At 37.1% G+C, this 19,922-nt stretch overlaps 1 protein-coding gene across 1 annotated transcript in view; it reads left to right on the top strand.

Annotated features, from left to right (window-relative positions):
• Nucleotides 1–19,548, top strand: part of LOC104072298 (transportin-1-like) — a gene marked incomplete at both ends in the record, with an annotated part of 31,512 nt that extends 11,964 nt beyond the window's left edge. The window contains 8 exons of the mRNA XM_009586953.1: nucleotides 2,939–3,088; nucleotides 7,923–8,029; nucleotides 9,158–9,291; nucleotides 11,681–11,762; nucleotides 12,499–12,621; nucleotides 16,089–16,207; nucleotides 18,693–18,753; nucleotides 19,380–19,548. Coding sequence (XP_009585248.1) covers nucleotides 2,939–3,088; nucleotides 7,923–8,029; nucleotides 9,158–9,291; nucleotides 11,681–11,762; nucleotides 12,499–12,621; nucleotides 16,089–16,207; nucleotides 18,693–18,753; nucleotides 19,380–19,548 — 945 coding nt within the window. The remainder of the gene's footprint in view (nucleotides 1–2,938; nucleotides 3,089–7,922; nucleotides 8,030–9,157; nucleotides 9,292–11,680; nucleotides 11,763–12,498; nucleotides 12,622–16,088; nucleotides 16,208–18,692; nucleotides 18,754–19,379) is intronic.
• Between the last annotated feature and the right edge of the window lie 374 nt (nucleotides 19,549–19,922).

Below are 19,922 nucleotides of genomic sequence, written 5' to 3'. Positions count from 1 at the left end.
GGTCTGTGGGATAAACACTTACTGTAAAGAATAGTCTTTTTGTTGTCTTGGCTAAAGGAATGGATTTAAGATGTTTCATGCTGCTGCATACCATGGGGTAGTTCGTGAAGAAAAAAATGGTGACGTTTCACCTTAATGTGACTTTGATTTTCATCCAAACCAGCTGGCTAATATGCCTATTTCTAACACAAGGAACTTAATAGTATCTGTATCTCTGCTTGGTAAAATTGAAGCTGTTACCTTGTCCCTTTTGTAATTGTAGCCAGGCATTCTAAAGGATAATGCTTTTCCTTAAGGCACTGTTTAATATTTTCATGCTAGAGTTTATACTAATAGTAGCTAATGTACTGTATTCTAATCAGACTTTAGTTGGTATTCTGACTTCTTTCACCCCAAGAAGATACTGCTGGCTGATACAGAATGAGTAGCTATTGTATTCTGTGTCTAACTGTGGCTGCTAATGATGAGGGTTTATTGTGGTTTGCAAGGGTTATAGGTCATGTGGAAATTAAAGGAAGAATCCTTTGGCTTCCTTCCTCACCAGGCACAACTTTAAATCTTAATAATCATATATGGAGGACTGGATTTCTTGAAGACGTGTGTACCTATCAGTGGATTACAGTTATGTAAAGCAATCAGAGTTTGACATACTATATTGGTGTAAGAGTTGATGGGGAGATTCTGCTTTTAATTCAGAGAGTATTTCAGGCAAACCTGAGGCTGATGAAGAGTTCAAGTGAGAACTACTTTCGTTAGGTCATTCTCCACCTGCTCTTTATTAACGATGTCTTCAAAACTTTAAACAAAATTACAAAATTACTTGATTTGACTTGCCAAGTAATAATGGTAGTAATACTTGTCATGCCTCTGTCGGGTTTTACCCCCAGCCGGCCACTGAGCACCACGCAGCCGCTCGCTCACTCCCCCCAGGTGGGATGGGGGAGAGAATCAGAGGGTAAAAGTGAGAAAAGTAGTGGGTTGAGATAAAGACAGTTTAATAGGGAAAGCAAAAGCAGCGCACGCAAACAAAGCAAAACAAGGAATTCATTCACTCCTTCCCATCGGCAGGCAGGTGTTCAGCCATCTCCAGGAAAGCGGGGCTCCGTCACGCATAACGGTTACCTGGGAGACAAACGCCATCACGCCAAACGCCCCCCCCCCCCACCTTCTTCTTCACCCAGCCTTACATGCTGAGCATGACGTCATATGGTGTGGAATAGCCCATTGGCCAGCTGGGCCAGCCGTCGCGGCCATGCTCCCTCCCAGGCTCCTGCGCACCTGGCAAGGCATGGGAAGATGAAAAGTCCTTGACTAGCATAAACGTTACTTAGCAACAACTAAAACATCAGGGTGTTATCAACACTATTCTCATACTACATCCAAAACACAGCACTATACCAGTTAATAGGAAGAAAATCAACTCCATCCCAACCGAAACCAGGACAGTCTCACAAGCAAGTTCTGTGGTTGAGAAAAGTTTGTCCACTTGTCCAGTCTTTAATATTTTTATTTTAAATAATAAACCTTTTCTTCCCTCCTCCATTCTCCCAGAAAAATTGTTGGCCCTTGAAATGCAGTGCTGTGCAAGTGAAACGACTTTTATTTTTATATTGTTTAGAAGTTGGTGGGTATTTAAAACCTACAGTGTAGGCAAAGTTATAGAACTGTTTCAAATATGTATGCATAGGATGGCTTACTGGTTTATAAAGTTACTGAATTTTATGTAAAAGATATGTTTGTTTGTAAATCAATACATTTATGTTTATGGAGCATGAAAAATAATGCTTCTGTAGGAGAACTGAGATATGAACATAAAAACAAGATTAAAAAGTATATTATGGAGTCTGGTTTTGGCATTCAAATAAAATCAATTTATTAAAATAAATTTTGATTTCTGATCAGCCAGACAAAACCCCCTCTTCTGAGAAGTGCTGTTTCTGTTCTAACTAGCACGGATCACAACAGAATGTGTCTTCAATGTCGGTCACGGGTGTACTGAGGGTCTTGGTGTTGTGATGCAGTAACTTTAGTTTGAAAATACTTTATATTTGAAAGTTGTATCTCTTATTTTGCTTATCCTTATTTCTGTTGGGATGTTAATAGTTTGGAAGGCCTGGAATAGATCCATATGTAAACTAATTCTTGGCGCAAAGGAACTTTGAACACCGTTATTTCTTGCCCAGATCAGGGCTTCATACAAAAAATTTCAAACAAGTGGCTAAAATCATAACTAAAATTAGCTTCCTGTGCTCCATTAGGGTTGCTGTAAACTGTAAATTTAAATTTTCTTATCCTATAAACTAATGTAACTAAACTTTCTATGTAGAACATCCAGATCTCACTGTCAGCATATTTCACAAGTAATACCAAGTTACTCATGCACTTGGCTGAAGAACTAAACATGAGTCTGCTCCAATAGAAATGAAAACTCTAGGCTGTTCTTTTTACATTCCTCCTCTTGTCCCAGTAATTTAGAGAAATTTGCAGGCAAAAAGAGCTCAGTGAAGAGAACTCAAACAGTTGTGTATCTTACTATGGTGAAAGCAGGTTTGTCATCAATTTCTGACAGTATCAGTGTTGCAGCAAGCCAATCAGTATGATCAGAATGTCTGAATGTCTTTGGCTGACCAATTTCTTTCATGAGTCTCCTATATCCTGTGACTTCGGATCTACTCCTTGCCTATATCTCTATACAAAACTTTCTCTTAAAATGTAGAATTTGTAATACTGATATTCTAATTTTGAATAAATAGAAATTGGTGAACTCTGAACCTGAAAAGCTTTCCTGTGTGAATTGATGGGTGTAGTTGAAAGGAGAGATAAGGAAATGAACATTAATATCTCTCTCTATAAGCTTTGCTCTTGCTGCATTGTTCTGGAAATCTGCCTTATTCCTATGAGCTGCTTGAAGGTTGAATGTAGTTATTTTCTGTTGCAGATGAACCGACACGTTCCTTGAGTGGTCTCATCTTGAAGAATAATGTAAAAGCACATTTTCACAACTTTCCCAATGGGGTAACTGACTTCATTAAAAGTGAATGTCTGAACAATATTGGTGATTCCTCCCCCTTAATTAGAGCTACTGTAGGTAAGTTTGCTCTTATTGCTGTCTTCTGTGTACTGAAAATGTTACTGATATGAGTGAGAGCTGCACTGGTGACATAAAGTGTTATTAAACTCCAAAAACTGTTTGCTTCTGACAATCGTCACAACTTCACCATGTTTTAATGCTGATATTTATCTTTTGTGTGAGTATACGAAAGTCACATTTACTTTTGCTTCCTATTCTCTTAGAAATTATTTAGCAATTCCTATGCCTAAAAACTGGAACAAGGTAAAGGTCTGACTTAGAACTACTTCAGTACTTTGCTTGCATGAATGAAACACTTCTGTTAGCTGGTTTCCTGCTCCCCACCCCCCCATATGCATACACGTGCACATCCCTTCAGGGAATCATCATACCATGCATAATGCATTCACATAATGACTTTCCATTTTTAAATATCTTCTGTCAGAAAACAGTAGATAAAGTGTGATGTACAGAACACCATAGAATCATAGAATGGTTTGGGTTGGAATGGACCTTAAAGATACCTAGTTCCAGCGAGAAGTTTTTTTGTTACATGGATTTCTGATTTTGTGGATACTTTGTTTTAGTACACCTTTACTTGTAAAATATGCATATTTGCATTATTTTTATTTGTTTCTACGTAAAGTTGCTTTTCTGTCTGCTCTTTGAGAATATGACTTCCTCCAATTACTACAATCATTGTAGTAATTTTTCTTGGCCACTCAAAAAACTAGGAAAAAAGTAAAATAAATATATATTTGAGTACAGGAGAGAAAATGGGGGTGGGTGTCAGTTCAGAAACAAATTCAGCTTGTATCAGCTGACTCGTCTTATAAAATAATCTACCAGTTACTGCTTCTTTAGAACCCTTTGCTCTTAGCTTTTTCCTGCTGTCTTGTAATTTGTAAATGCTTTACAATGTATTTTATTAATGTCCCACTTTCTTAATGACAGTAGAAACAAGTCTTTGAGTGGCAGGTACTTTTGTGATTTCAGGTTGTAGAAGAGTCATGCTTGCTTGTTTGCTCATAGGAATTGTCAGTGGAGTACAATGGAGCTGACTGAAGAATACATTCCAGCTCCATTTGGATTGCTGTCTTAGAGTTGTTTGGTGGTGATGGTTTGTGGGGCGGTGTTTTTGGGGGGTGAGGGATTTGTTTGTTTTCAAGCAGTTATTCTTTGATTTCTCCTAGTACGAAATGTTTGTGGATTAGTAGCTCAATTACTGTTCAGCTTTAAGTGATCCTTGCAGGGATTATTTAGGCATGTGTGATCTCTGAAGAGGAGTAGCAACCAACGAACTGTATGCTTGTGTAAGAGTTGCTATTTAGCACATGCTTTGCACCCTGCCGTTTGAAGTAATTAAATGTTGGATCCTTGTGGCCTCCGTCTTAATAGTGAGGTTGGTCCGGTATCCACTGGTCTCTTGGTACTACGTGTAAATATATTACTACCTACCTAGGCTGCCTTGTTAGCATATGAGTTGGCATGTGCTAGTTAGAGCTGCTCTTTTAGATGCATACGGGTTTTTGCAGTTCAAGCACTATGAATTTAATGAGCCAACTGCAAATAAGATCTCTGGAATTCTGAGGGGAAGATGAGCAAGTACATCAAAATAGCATCAGAGAAAATTTAATGCAGCATTCACTCTCCTTTGTGGTCTCTGGCATCTAGTGCTAACCAGACAAAAGCTGATACCTTTTGGCCAAGGTGGAGGCAAACTGGTTAATCCCATCCTCAGAAGTCACCTTGCTGAGGAGAATGAGCTGAGGAGAATGAGCATGGCAATAGAGTTGATTTTAGAACTGTGACTTGAGACCAAATGGTAACTACATGTTGTTGTACCCTTACTTAGCTTTTCCCTATTTTAATCCTCAAATAAATAAGTGTGCTCTGTGATACAGGTTTTAAAACCACATGTGCTAATGTTGAAATATGGATTCAAGTTCAAGAAAGATGGCTGCATGTGTTGAGGACCCACAAACTTACCAGGAAATAAATGCATCTCTTTAGGAAGCGTCTGTGACTGTTCTTAAAACTTTCTGGGGTATCTAGTCTGGGCAGGACTTTCATGGGGCCGGAGAAATAGTGTGAGTGTTTAAGAGTAGTGGCAGGACTGGAGAGCTTCACTGCAGAAGGGAAATGAAAGCTAATGATTACCCTGTGAGGGGGAATTTTGCTATGAAGTTCAGCTTTTTAGAATTAAGGAGTTCAGAAATCAACTTCAGGAGCTACAGAGGCAAAACACCACCCCAAAAACCCAGCCTTCCCCCTGTCCTGTTATTGGCATGGAAGTACTGAAGCATAGCTGCCTTTTCTTTATGTTCAATTTTTTTATTGTAGAATTGATGCCGTAAACTGGGGTTGCATGTAATTGAAACAGTGACATAAAAGATGCTGTCATGACAATTATGCGTATGTTTTTAACGATTTCTGACTCTCTGGAGTTTGTTCTCTTGTATATTTACTGCTCGATTAGCCCATCTGCTATATTCGTTAGATTTCACATTTGTCAAGTGAAATATCAACAGATTCTGTAATACATAATCTGTTTTGAAGTTCATTACAAATGAAATGCCATCTTTATAAAGACTTTCAGTTTCAGATTTCTAACCTTGCAGCTTAGTATCTTGGTCAGAAGGAAAGGCCTGTTTTAGCTGTCAGCTCTAGCCCAAACCTGTCAAAAAGCTGCAAGCTACTACATTGATTATTTCTTTACTTTGATTATTCTTCTGATGTGCATGTTTCTGTGTGTGAAGTGTTGCAGAGAAAGCCACAAAGGCTAATCTCTGGTGTCTTCTGTTCCCTGCTGGCCAAATAAAGCAGCAGGTGGGTGGGAAAAATTTCACATTTGAAAGGAGATGAAGCTCATTAGCAGCCCATGAAGATTTCTTTTAACATTAACATAATTTTATGTGGCTGTTTCCTCATTGTTCTTAAAACCTTTTGCAAAGCTTCAAATGCTATAGTGTTGCCTCTCTAAGTTCTTGATAGTCTGATATTATTCTTTTATTATTTTTGTCCCTACCGAAGTGTCTCTTTATCATTTAAAAAACACTAGCACAGCGTTAAATGGCTTCTCCGCAGACCTGTACAGAAAGTTCATAATGACATGTATGGTCTGGACTGCATACATCTCTGTTGCAGGGGGCAGTGGCCTCAGGTCACTTCTTGCCTATGCACCTGGAAGTATTTCCTCCTAGGTTATCCTGTTGCTATCTACAATAGGCCTTTTGGGGGAATGCTTAAAGTAGATTTCAAATAGTCTTTCCTTCAGCTGTGAAAACTCTCACATATTGCAAGTATAGTCAGACCATTTGTCATCCCCTGAAACTGCTTCTAGGACCTTGAAAAGATCTTCAACCAACTCTTTTCCAAAACTACCTACCCCTTTGAGACTTATGATACAACTTTTGTCACATATTAGTCCAGAGGAGTTCCAGGAATTTCATTCTTATGTTTGTTTCTGAACCCATATTAAGTCTACAAACAAACCTGTGCCGGATCTAAGTTAGGGAGACAATTTTGCAATTTAAGTCCTTTGTCTAGGATGCAAGAAAATCCATTTATATTCTTTTTGTGAAGTTCAGTTTAATTAAAAAAAAAAAAGTGGATGATTAAGATCCAGCAACAGTAAAATAAGTATTGGCTATTAATGCATCTGATATTCTTTGCAGGACCATAATATTCAGGAGAAATGCAGTCTTTAGGACTCCATAAATCTCTGTAGGCTTTTGGGAATCTTTTCTATTCAGTTGCAGTTATGAAGAGAACTGGATACAAACTACTTCTGGGGCTGTAAAGTTGTGTTTTACCTCGATATTCATTTTTGCCATTTGTCTTCCTGGGTTCTCCAGCCTTATTGCATCAGAGGAAACATGATGTAAAATATCTTTTAATTACTGTGTGTGTTGTGCAGACTGTCCTCTGCTCTGTCATGTTGTCCTGCATTCTTGTTTTTTAACAAGAATTTTAACATTTGTTCCAAAGAAAAATGATATATAGTGATTAGCTCAATGAAAAAGCTTAGGAAAGGTTTTTTCATCACTTGTCACTTGGGAGATTACTAGTTGTAGTAGTATCAAGTTCTTCTGTGTTTGTACTCATTAGAAGTAACTGTCAGTAGCGTAATGGATTATGCTACCTGTTTCATTTTGTCTTGAGGCAAAATGGACTCACACAGTCAGTCCTAGTTTATAAGCAGCCTTCCCTGTTCCTGTCACCTAAGTAGTTTTTTCCGGGATTTCTGTATGTGGTGGAAACAGAGTTGGTGACTCTTTGGGCTGACCTGTCTGTTTGCTGGATCTCAATCAGCCAACCCCTACAACTGATCACTGGATGACCTGCCATAGTGTGTAAGCTCTTAGTAGGTACCTTAGAATGTGTCCTTAATGTTTTGTGTAAACACAGTAAAGTTGTGAACATGTAACTTACCACTGGGTTGTAAGTTTATTGAATGACAGTTTCCCACATTCATGCTTTTGTGTCATAATAAAGAAGAGGTGACTTGAGGTGGATACTTTATATTTACTGGAGGTCAAAATTGTACAGTGCTTAGTAAATTGAAAGCCAAAGCTCCCTGCAGTATTTGGGCATGATTATTTCCTTAACTGGAATTACTTTGTGCTTGATTTCTCACATCGGAGCCCTTCTGGTAGCAGGAAGGAACGATGCACCTTTGCATTTCAAAGCCCTTCAAATACCATTCCTCTTTTTATGCTTGCCAGTTCTTAACAAAACAAGAAATTTCTTAACTCCTTAGATCTTTCAGAGGAGAAAAATGAGAAAAATTGGTGTGAAACATGTGAAGGTATGTGAGATCTCATTTCCTTCATCCCTCTGATTCCTTTAGGCATTCTGATAACAACCATTGCCTCAAAAGGGGAATTACAGAATTGGCCTGAACTCTTACCAAAGCTTTGCAGCCTGTTGGATTCTGAAGATTACAATACCTGTGAGGTAAGGAGATTTACAGAAAATGGAAGATTATAATCTGAATTTGATTATTTTTATCTCTCTTCATAGACACTATGTATATGTATAGTATTGTGTGTGTGTGTATACACGCACATATATTTTCCTCAGAGAAGAGTGGCTCAAATTTGATACTTTTTCTTCTGCCTGCATTCCATGTTCTTACTGTTCATTCAAACAAATTTGTTTTCTTTGCATAAAAGCAGAATAAGACTGCAGATGGGTAGTCGTAGCGTCTCGTCTGAGAAGTGTCCTGAAGTTACCACTCTGTGATGCCTAATCTTCTAGGCATCATCAGCATCATCAAGCTGATCCTGAATTTTCTCTTACTTAGAAGTAGTGTTGTTCTTCTTGTAACTTAATCTGGAAAAGCGATTTGGCATTGCTGTATCAGGGTGAAATGAACGGTTTTGTTCAGAGTGTATGAAGGAAAATAAATAAATACCAATTTAACTGTTTTAAACTGTTTTTGAGGAGGAAAAAAGCCTTGTCTGATTTAAAAAAATAAAAATCTGTGATCACACAATTTTAGTGACTTGATACTGTCTCCATGAAAGTGTGTGAAGCGTTTTGACTATTTGAAATAATCCTCAGAGATAGGATAATGGTCCAAGGTGCCATGCTGTTATGTAGTGTTTTAGTGCTGCTTTCTCAAGAAAAAGAAAAAAACACTTGAAAGTGAAACTCAAATTGACCATCATATCCAGAGTTCTGTTTTGCCCCATAAAAAACTATTAAAGGAAATACAATTATTTATGTAATTAAATTGCATACTTCTGCACCTGGACATTTATTTCTCAAATAAGAACTAGCTTTTAAGCATTTTTAAAAATGTGATTGCATAGATGATCATTGAATGCTAAAATTAAAATTACTACTTATCCACTGACTCACCCAGCTTGAGAGCTTACAGATGCTGGTATAAAGTGCTTAAATAAAAAGCCTTTAAGGATGTTTCAGTTTAAGTCCATATTTAGTTAGCTGCATTTACTCTGTTAATTAGCTACGTTTACTGTGTTGTGCTGAAATTACCTGTTCTGTACAAAACCTGAAATTTTGTGTTCTTCAGAATGTGAAAGAAGAGATTTTTTTTTTTTTTTTTTTTTAAACCAGGGTGCATTTGGCGCTCTTCAGAAGATATGTGAAGATTCTGCTGAAATTTTAGATAGCGATGTATTGGACCGACCACTCAATATCATGATACCTAAATTCTTGCAGTTCTTCAAGCACAGCAGTCCAAAAATAAGGTAGGTTTAGGTGTTGTGGTATACTTAACCTGTTAAAAATTTTATTTACATGAGCAGCAAGGTTGCCATTTTGTAGATCTGTTTAAAACATGCTTTTTTTTTTTTAAATGATCTTGCAGAGATCCACAGAGATTCCATGCATCAGTAATTTCCGTGTTTATCTGTGTAGTTAATACAACAATCTCACCTCTTTATATCTTCCAAATATACAATTAGCGTGTGATTTTGAAAATCAAACTGTTTCTTTTAAGTTTTCGCGTATTATTATGAAAATTTCAATGCTATGGTTAGAACTTAATATTCTGATTAGAAAGAACAACTTTGCATTCATTTTGTAATGACTTCAGCAATGGGAGAGTCAAAATTATTTTGCTGACAATAGTTTCTGAGTTCTTGCAGAAAATTTTTTCTGCTTTAACTCCACCAAAACTTAGAAAGCTCTTAATCTTTTCAGCTGAATCAAATTAAATGGGTTCATCATCTTTTCACTGTAAAACTGTATTAAGCTCTCCAAAGTAACAGAAGTATAGGATAGAAGAAAAATTCCAGGATTAAATTGTTATTACTAATATTTATTATAAAGAACAGTAGCTTTTACCCTGAAATGAGCCAACAGTGTGCCCCTGCCACAAAGAAGGCTAATGGTATCCTGGACTGGACTGTTGGCAGCTGATTAAGGAAGGTGATCCTTCCCCTCATCTTCCAGGTGAGGTCATACCTGGAGTATTCTGTCCAGTTCTGGGCTGTCCAGTGCAAGAGAGACATGGACGTACTGGCGAGAGTCCAGCAAAGGGCCGTAAAGATGGTGAAGGGACTGAAGCATCTCTCCTATGAGGACAGGCTGGGAGCTGGGACTGGGGGAGCTCGCCAATGTATGTAAATACCTGAAAGGAGGGTGTAAAGAGGACGGAGCCAGGCTCTTTCCAGTGGTGGCCAGTGACAGGACCAGAGGCAATGGGCACAAACAGAAACACAGGAGGATCCCTCTGAATATCAGGAAACACTTTTTTTCTGTGAGGGTGACCAAGCACTGGCACAAGTTGCCCACAGAGGTGATGGAGTCTCTATCCTTGGAGATACTCAGAAGCCATCTGGTCGTGGTCCTGGGCAACTGGCTGCTTGAGTAGAGGGGTTGGACCAGATGATCTCCAGAGGTCCCTTCCAACCTCAACCTGTGATTCTCTGTGATTCTGTGAAATGTGGTTTTTAACTCCTATTTGAAAATTATATTGAAAGATTCTACAACTCGGAGGTGGCAATTCTTTATTGCCAACAGTAGTAGACTAAGAGGAAGAGTATAACTTCAAATACACCATGATAGAATTCAAATAAGATTTAGAAACTCATCTAAAATAGATGCATACTAAGAAAAATAGATAACAAAGCATGAACTTGCCCTTGTGGAAAGCTAAGCTTAATACTTCTTGGAGCTGGGAGAGATGGAGAAAAACATGCTTTTTTCTTTACCACATTATACAGTCTTTCACTTTTTCCTATTCTGCGATGTTTTTGGCTTTGAGACTGTTAAACTAGTTTCAAGTTTAAAGCAGGCCACCTGCTGACCCGCAGCCTGCTTTCAGTACATAGTGCTGAAGTATGAAAACTATTAGTGGTGTCAGTAAAATATTTTATATTTGAATCTGTCAAGAGACAATTTATGAACAATGTTTATGAGACAGTCTTCCAAGAAATGTCTGAATAGAATAGAAGTTTGTAGCTACCTTAGCAAAAATATTTGAATGGATCTTCAAAGGCTTTTACAGGTAGTTCTACATTGTGCCTTTACTTACGGAATTTGACTTTTGTATCTTTGAGAATGAAAAGGACCTGTATGTAATGGCTTTGCATGAAATGGAATACAAGAACTAATGCCTCGTTTTTTAGTATGTTTAGTATGTATCCTATTACAAGTGTGTGTTTGTTCTAAGCTACGACTATGTTGTTGACACATATTGGTCTCAATAAATACTGAAAATATTGCAAAGGCAGTTGGATACTTAACAATGAAGAAGGGCATGCTAAAATTTCACCATATTGACTTGTATGGAATTGTTAATATCTGAGAAGATCAATAATCAAAATATACTCAAAAATAACATCCTTACATACTGTTCGGAACAAATATGACAGGTGTAGTCATCCTGCTCTTGTTTTTATTTACTGAATATTTTAAAATATTTATTAGATGTATCAGAGTATAAGGTGCTATTTAAAATGTGGTTTAGTAGTTTTGCTTTGTAATACTATAGATGTGCAGATTTATTCCTTCTTGCCTCTAGAATATGTTTGGACAGTGTAATTTGCTTCCTGATGTTTTTAATGCCTATCTACAGTTTGAAAAATGTTTTTAACTCATGAAAAATGTGTATTTTAACTGTTCCGTTTGTAGATCTCATGCTGTTGCATGCGTCAATCAATTTATCATCAGCAGAACTCAAGCTCTTATGTTGCACATAGATTCTTTTATTGAGGTGGGTGTGCATTCTTGGCTGGGGGATTAAGTCAAATTACATATCTGATTTACCAAGAGTTTTGAATTATGTTTTACAACTACCTCTGCACCCAAACTCCCCATTTCTCGTTGCCCATTCTTAGGCTTCAGTCCCCATGGATTGAAGTTCATTCTGTATGCTTGTGCTCAGAGTTGATTAGTCTAAGCACTCTCAAGCCCAAAAAATAGTATTTTTAAAGATGCTTCCTCTTCATAAGTAGAGGAAACTCTTGTTGCATAAAGGCGTAAAAATAATAGCAGCAATCTGTCACTTACCTGTGACGGAAAATGCAGTATAGGGATCATCATGTCACTGAGTCCGTCGGGGTCTCTCTGAATACTGCTACTGAACATGTATTAAAAGGGTGGTATTTTGGGTTATGTACAGTATTTGATTTGCTGCTGTTATGTACTGATGGAGTTTTCTGGCTTCAGAACTTCATTTATGTTTAGGAGAAAAAAAAATCCAGGAAATACTGTTCTTGTGCCAGTGCTAATATTACAGAGTATTTTAGTTATGTGTACAATACACATTGAGAGTCTGAAGAGTTTATTTGCTGAACTATGTCTTTAAGAAATAAAATGGTATTCTGAGGTGTGGGGTAGGAGAGTACAGAAGTACATATTTGCATACTTTAGTTTGCCAGTAATGTCAATTTAAGTACAAGTTGAACTGGATGAACTGACGCTTTTCAACTGGTACTACTTTCCAACAGAATCTCTTTGCACTGGCTGGTGATGAGGAGCCTGAAGTACGCAAAAACGTTTGCCGTGCTCTGGTAATGTTGCTGGAAGTTCGAATGGATCGCCTGCTTCCTCATATGATTAGTATAGTTGAGGTGAGTCTCATTTTCCAGATTGTGTGCTGAAACCTGTTTGGGGTTGTAGAAATAATAACAAATAAAAAGCATTCATCGGAACAGGTATGTTACTCTTGCACTTGCCTACTCTTCATTTTCCTTCAAGACTGAGATTGCGAAACTTTCTTTTAGCTAATTGCCAACTTGACATTATGTTTGACAGGCAGTTGTTTATTCTTCATTAAGTCAATTGATTCTGAAATAGCCAGGATCAGCTATACTATGGGGCAGCCAGGCATTGCTTGACCCCAAATGAGAAGATCATGTTAAAAATGTAGTGCTAGTGCTGATACTGCTACAGTTTACACATTGAAGCTGTCACTTTTTTCGGATGTGTTGACCATAACAAGGATATGGCGTGTTATTTTATATGCTGAGATGCTCTTAGAGCTACTAACAACGTTGCCTCCCGTTGCATTCAGTTGTAGAGGTTAATGTCATTTGATAGTTCCTTTACCATTCTAGGTTAGTGCAGACTTGTCTACCAGAGAATCAATCAGCACTGGTTTTTTGTCTACTCAACTGTTTGAGCTGTAATTTCCACGTTTCTGGGAAATACTGGCAGTTTCTAGGTAGCGTTTACATATTCTACCTGCCAGACTGGAAGTATAGTTAAGATCAGAATGTTTCTCATGCAGATTTCATGTGGACAAGTGGGTCATAAGCCACGTGTCAAATTCCATAAGGACTGCATCCAGACAACACAAAGAAGGTGTTAGGTTTTTCTGCTGTTGGACACAGATATTAGAGATGCGTAAACCTGAGATGACCCTTGACAGCCTTGGCCTGCTGCCTAATTTTCCTATGTGTTGTCTGGAATTCTATGACACCAGTCTTGGCAGACATGTTCTCATATAACATAGGACAAGCAAGCATTGTTGGTACTTGGTGGTGGGGTTTTTTTGTTTGATTGGTTGAGAGATTTTTTGTTTTTTGAGAAAGAATAAAGCTTTGGAGATTATATTGTCAAGAAATGATACCTTCTGTGGCTCTTCACCCTGCTAAAATCAGTAAGGAACTTCTGGACTTCGTAGGTAGAAAATCTTGTCACCAACCAGAAAAAGATCCAAGATTGTATTCTCATTGTATCTGGTATTTTGCTCTTAGGAAAAACTATTACTAGGCTTCCTCTCTACAAAAGGCAGTAGTAGTGATTTTCTGTTCTGTAACAGAAAGTTTAGACCTTTTTTTTTTTTCCAGTTTTGGAACTACTGTGTTGTTACTGATTTCCCCAGTTCTGTATACATCTTGGTATGTGCAAACATAATATTCCAGAACTGACTATTGTTCAGGTTTTGCACCTTTGAGGCTTTAATGCCTCCAAGCTGAATGCTGCTGCTGATGGCTGCTCTAAGTGAAGAAAGTCTTAAAAGAGAGAACCTTGTATCTACATGTTATTTGTGCTTATGGAGAATCACTTTTAAAGTAGTTAAGAATACTAATGATCCATTATTGATTCGAAGAAGGTCTTCACGGTCATCATGCTTTTGATGCAGGCAGGTTTAGTATTAACTTTCTTGCCAAATACCTGGAGCATACAGGAATGGCTGAGTTTGGATTTCATTGGGTTTTTTGAGCGTGCACTTCCAGGTGAACAGAAGCACGTTTTTTCTTTTTTGTCTGAGAACTCAATAATAGGATATGTCAGGAGCAGACCAACCTATTATTATATTGCACTTGTATGCTGACAGAGCATATTTATCCAAACGCATGGCTCCTGAGATCTTTCTCAGGAGAAATCCTGCCTTTTGCATCCTGTTGCTTTCTTCAGATAGACATGACTGTTACTGCTTAAAGATGTGTTCTTCTTAATGCTTTATGTATCCCACTATTCTTTTCTTGCTGGTTTGACTTAACAAGACTAACACAGCATTGTTGATGTTACAGAGTACACAAAACTGTACTAAGTAATCTTCCTATGTTATTTTGTAATTTATTGTGACGAAGCAACTATTTGCATTGCCTAAAGTCAGTAGAACTTTGTATTTTATCATTAAAAGTACTTATTACAATTTGGCATGGTAATACTAAAAAAAAAAAAAAGCCTTCAAATACGCTTCCCACATTTTGCTTTGTTACTAGGATTGCTGTTCTTGCTATGATTTTTCAAGCCATATGTATGGCTATCTTACACCACTGAGTGTAAGTAGCCTTTTCAACCTACTGCTATCTAACTTCATGGAGCATATAACACTTAGAATAGATACTTAAAGAGGAAATGACAGTGTGAGGGGCACCTTCAAACAGATTACTTTTTGTCATCCTGTTTTTGTCTCCCTGACAAATAACAAATCCCAATAAAAGAGTGGATTTTCAAGCCCTCTAGGGAAAAATGCCAAATCTCTTAACTTAAGATGCATTAAGGAAGCCTTGCTTTCAATGAGTAGGACATTCTTCAACGTTTCCGAGCTGCAACCTGTTGACAACTTGGAATAGAACAGTATTTATGTTACTGAGAGTTCTTAATCACGATAGTGAACCTTTAGGAAAAGCTTGCAATTTAATGCAATTCTGTTGAAAGGGATGCATTCGTGGCAAGTCTTGCGTCCCTGAAATGCATAAGGATAATAAAAGTCCCCCCATTCTAGTTAATTTTGAGAATAAAATGGTATTCTGAAGCCACTGAAGAAGGATTTCTTTTGCTCTAAATTCATGTGTGAGGAAAGGTAGCTGCATGGACTTCCATGAGATTTTCTAAAATGAATGGAAGAACCAACTGTTCCAGAAATAAGGGCTGACATGGAAGAATGTAGAAATTACTATTTTGGAAGTTGCAAGAATCTTCCCTAAATTGTTCTGGCAGCTCTGTATAAGAAACCGATGTAGCAGTAGTCTGCTTAGGCTTTTTGTTTATGCAGGTATTTGATTATTTTTGGTTGAAGGAGGATTAAATTTTAATAGCAACCTTAAATATTTGATACTGAATGTCTGAATTACCATTCGTGCTAGAAAAATGTGAGACTTTTTAAAATTTTTTCTTCTTGTTATGGGTTCTACTTACTTACACCCTGTCAGGTAATCAAGATTTGGAAGGGAAGCTTTTTTATGGTACTGGAAATAAAAAGTACCTTATTAAGGGTACAGTTGTACCTTTTTAGTGAAAAGTGCAAAGGGGGAGTAAAAAATAATTAAAAAAAAAATCTGTTCACAGGAAGCTGCTGTTTATTATCTTGGGTCTCTCCAGTTTTCTGGTAATAATGTTTTCACTTAAGCAATGAAGAAATTTACAATCTGAATCATGTGGCATTAAGAAAGAATTCTCTTAGCTTATTCTCAGTATAGCCTTAAGTAGTCTCTTATGTCTGTTTCTTCGCCTCGCCCCAAAGAAAAAAAATTGCTATGGTAGCATAGTCTGGTTTTGCAAACACAGTTTACAATGTTGGTAGCCTCTTCTGGACACTTAAAACTTCTATCTTATACAAGTAATTTATTTTTATATTGTGTAGTACATGCTGCAGAGGACCCAGGACCAAGATGAAAATGTGGCTTTGGAGGCTTGTGAGTTTTGGCTGACCTTGGCTGAACAGCCAATTTGTAAAGATGTGTTATGTCGGCATCTTACTAAGTAAGTATTAAGAATTACAACTCCCTATTTATTTTGAAACAGTCAAATTTAAACTTCAGTTGACTTGTTCCTGGTTACTCTTACGGTGACTGTATCTAGCTTGCAGTATGCTTAGAAGAATTCTCCTGTAGCTAGTTCTTGTGCATAGTAAAAATGGCTGTAGTACAGCGTTCATTGAAAAGACTTCTGAGAATTTCAGATGCAATGAGCTCCAGAAGCAACCTAAGCTGTGTCACTGTGATGCTTTACCTCAAGCCTGACAGGCTCTTAAGCTTCAGATGAATGCAAAGATGTACTAACATGCACTTAAGCTTAAACAAACATCTCCACATGACATTACCTGTAATATCTGGTGTACCGTGAACATGTTGTGCAATGCTTCTATGTGCATAGTCATGCAAAGGGTTCCCCATTTTATAAAGAACATTACAAAATGGCATGACATCACTTGGATTTAGGAATCAATTTTATATCAATTGCTATTGCAATTTTAACTTGAAGAAAGCATGTAAAATGTGTTCCTTCATACTTTGCAGCCTGATGGTAGTCTAAGTTTCAAAAACTGTTTTTTGTAAGTTTCAAAATGTTATCCTATGCCTCAAAATGTAGATCTTTGATTGAATGGGAATGAATATCTGTGTTTGAGACTTAAACATCTGCATGTCTGCAACAGGGCTTGTAGCTTTTTTTCGGACTAATCTGAAGTCTTTTGCAATATGAATTCTTCCGTGTTCCCAGTAAATGGATACTCTTTGTTTTTATGTATGCGTGGAAGGATTTTGAAATTACTGGGGCAGTTCTCTCAGAGTCTTGACTGGAAGAACAGAATCACGGACAGAAGAGATGCATTCTTCTCAGGAAAAATAATCATTGTAGATTGGAAGCAGTTAAAAAAAAAATCAGCAAAATTTCAGTTTTCATAAGCAATTAGTAGAGAATTGAGATTAAACCATCTGCTGTACCAGTGGAGGAATAGGAGTTGAAAACAGGAGAACTAATGTTATGAGAAATAATTTTTAAGTTTTAAAATGGTTTTGCTTAATTTCTACTCTTGTAGCTCAAAAGACAAAGAATGATAGCACAATTCTCGAGTCTACCCACTCCTTTCCCAACACAGATCATGTTTATACTGACAATAACAGTAGTTTTTAACTGCTAGTTAATAACTATTTATACTGGGAATAGCAGTAGTTATTAACTACTAGTTAGTAACGACTAGTATAAAACCTCTTTTGGCCTACATGAACACTGACACTGCAACAGCGTTATATTCAATTTTTTTTTTTAAAAAAGCTCTTAAATTTCTAGAAAAACAAATAAGAGTAACGTTACATTTCTCTAATGATCTTTCAATGTCATGTTTTTTGCAAGCAACTTATTTATTGGTGAATCCTGTTTGACTAGGGAGCTATATAAGTTTGTCAATACTTGATGATAATCTTAAATTTTGGATATTAAATTAAAAGTGGGACAAAATCTTCTAAAAACCTGTTTATGTGGTATCTAACATCTTGTTCCATTTTGCTGCTGTGGGCTTCCTTATAAAATACATAGCTCCTGCCTACTTCATGATGTATGCTGCAGAAATGCCAATGAATTGGTATTAATATGAATACTTACTATTCCTTCATTCAAAGTTCAGAAGGTAATGTGCCATTGCACTGTGTGAATAGTATTGCTGGCTTGGTACCTTCAAAAACAATACTCCTCAGCTGCAGAATATAGAGAGATTGAGTCTGTCACTGGTGCTGGATCAGTCCATGATGATTTCATTATTAGCTTGTTTTGACTTGTAATACATATTTTTATGGAAATTTTTTTTGTGGAGAATGTGGTTTTATGTGACATATTTGACTTTTTTCCCTTAGTACTTTTTTTGGCTATACATCTGTACAGTTGGAGTCTCATAGCCATAATCAGTTTAATAACGAAGTGAAATCCTAATACAGATTAGTCAACATCTCTGCTATGTTGGGGACTTGTCTTATTGCAGTATTCACAAAACCGTGGGAGGGCTTAATGTAGTTAGGCTTCTGTCTTTAAGAGTAGTGAGGTAGAATCTTCAGCCACAAGTAAATAAAGTGACAAGTACCATTGGTGAGAGCCAACTGAGTACTTTTTTATCATGCATACTATAAATTCTTACTGAAAACCTTTAGACTTCATTTTTGAAAGGTGCTTCAGAATAAATTTGTTATATGGAAGAATATCTGTTTTTTGAAATTTAAAACTCAGTTGTACCATCTGGCTACCTCTAGTTCAAAGTTTGTAATTTGAAATTAACACTTTTTCAGGTTACTGAGTATTGATGAACCTTATGAAATGGAGCTTGGTTTAGGTACTAGCTTTTGTTATGAGACTAAGTTTTTTGGGGGGGGGCTGGGTTGGGGGGGTGAGGGTTACAATCAAAATTATGGCCCAGGTAGCTGAAAACTGGCTTGCTTTTTTATGTGTTATTTTGATATGTATCAATATTTCTTTGCAGGCTGATACCTGTGCTGGTAAATGGTATGAAATATTCAGAGATCGATATTATTCTGTTGAAGGTGAGCATCAATTTCTTTTACTTTGTAAGAATATCTGGAATGATTCCCATCAGAATGGGCAGATCTGGTCTACCATCTGTTCGATGGAAAATTAGGTTTCTGGGCAAGGTGTGCTGTTCCAAATACTAAAGGTGACTGCTGCCATGTTTGTTGAAAAATAATCTGTGGGCTTTCCTGCTTTGTCCCTGTCCCCTCCCACCCAACTTAGGCAGAGCTGTCATACTATTACACATGAACTACTGCAACAACACAGCCTAAAAAAACCGCTCAGAATTAGTTCTCATGCCTTCTAAATGGAACACGCGGCTTTTTCCATCAGTACATTTTAGAATATGTCTGTGTAGCAGAATTTCTCTATCACTTCTTCCTTCTATTTCATTCCCATCAAGAGTAATTTCTTAACAAGAAGGATACTTTGCATGGGAGGTTACCTCTTTTGCTTCTATCTTCCTGTCATTTTTTTGGTAAATGCGGCAGCAGAATGCAGGAACAATTGCATTTTTAGTTAGCTGGGAAGCACAAGTGGGATGTGAATCTTTTATATGCTTATAAAATCTTGAATGAAAACTTAATTTCCTTGAGAATATAGTTGGACTAGTTTATCTGATAAAACATTCTGATGACAGGGGGATGTGGAAGAAGACGAAGCTATTCCAGATAGTGAACAGGACATAAGACCTCGTTTTCATCGTTCACGGACGGTGGCTCAGCAACATGAAGAAGATGGTATTGAAGATGATGACGATGATGACGACGAACTTGATGATGATGATACTATTTCTGACTGGAATTTAAGTATGTCAAAGTAACGTGTAAAATGTTTTAAAATAGAGCTATTTGCATAATACAAGAACTACTAGTAAAAAGAGGACTTTGTGTATAGGAATACTGAGGCTTTGTTTCTGAATGCAAGAAGAACTATCTGCTGACATAATTGGTGGATGGAATGGAGCGGGAGTCTTTAAGATGACACTTTGACTATGTAACTGTATTGGCAAAAGCTAGCCATTTGTATTTCTTATTTTGAATATGGCAGGTCAAGCTACAAACATTTACTGGATGCAACTTAATGGAACTTTTGGACTTAGAATTTTAATTCTACAAGATAATAAAAATTATGTATCGCCTGTTTAACTTCGGTTAAAAGAAAAAGCTCTTACGCATTGATA

Source organism: Fulmarus glacialis, unplaced genomic scaffold (genome assembly GCF_000690835.1).
Source record: "Fulmarus glacialis isolate BGI_N327 unplaced genomic scaffold, ASM69083v1 scaffold11591, whole genome shotgun sequence".
Taxonomy (NCBI): Eukaryota; Metazoa; Chordata; class Aves; order Procellariiformes; family Procellariidae; genus Fulmarus; species Fulmarus glacialis.
This window is presented reverse-complemented; position numbering and strand designations above follow the sequence as displayed.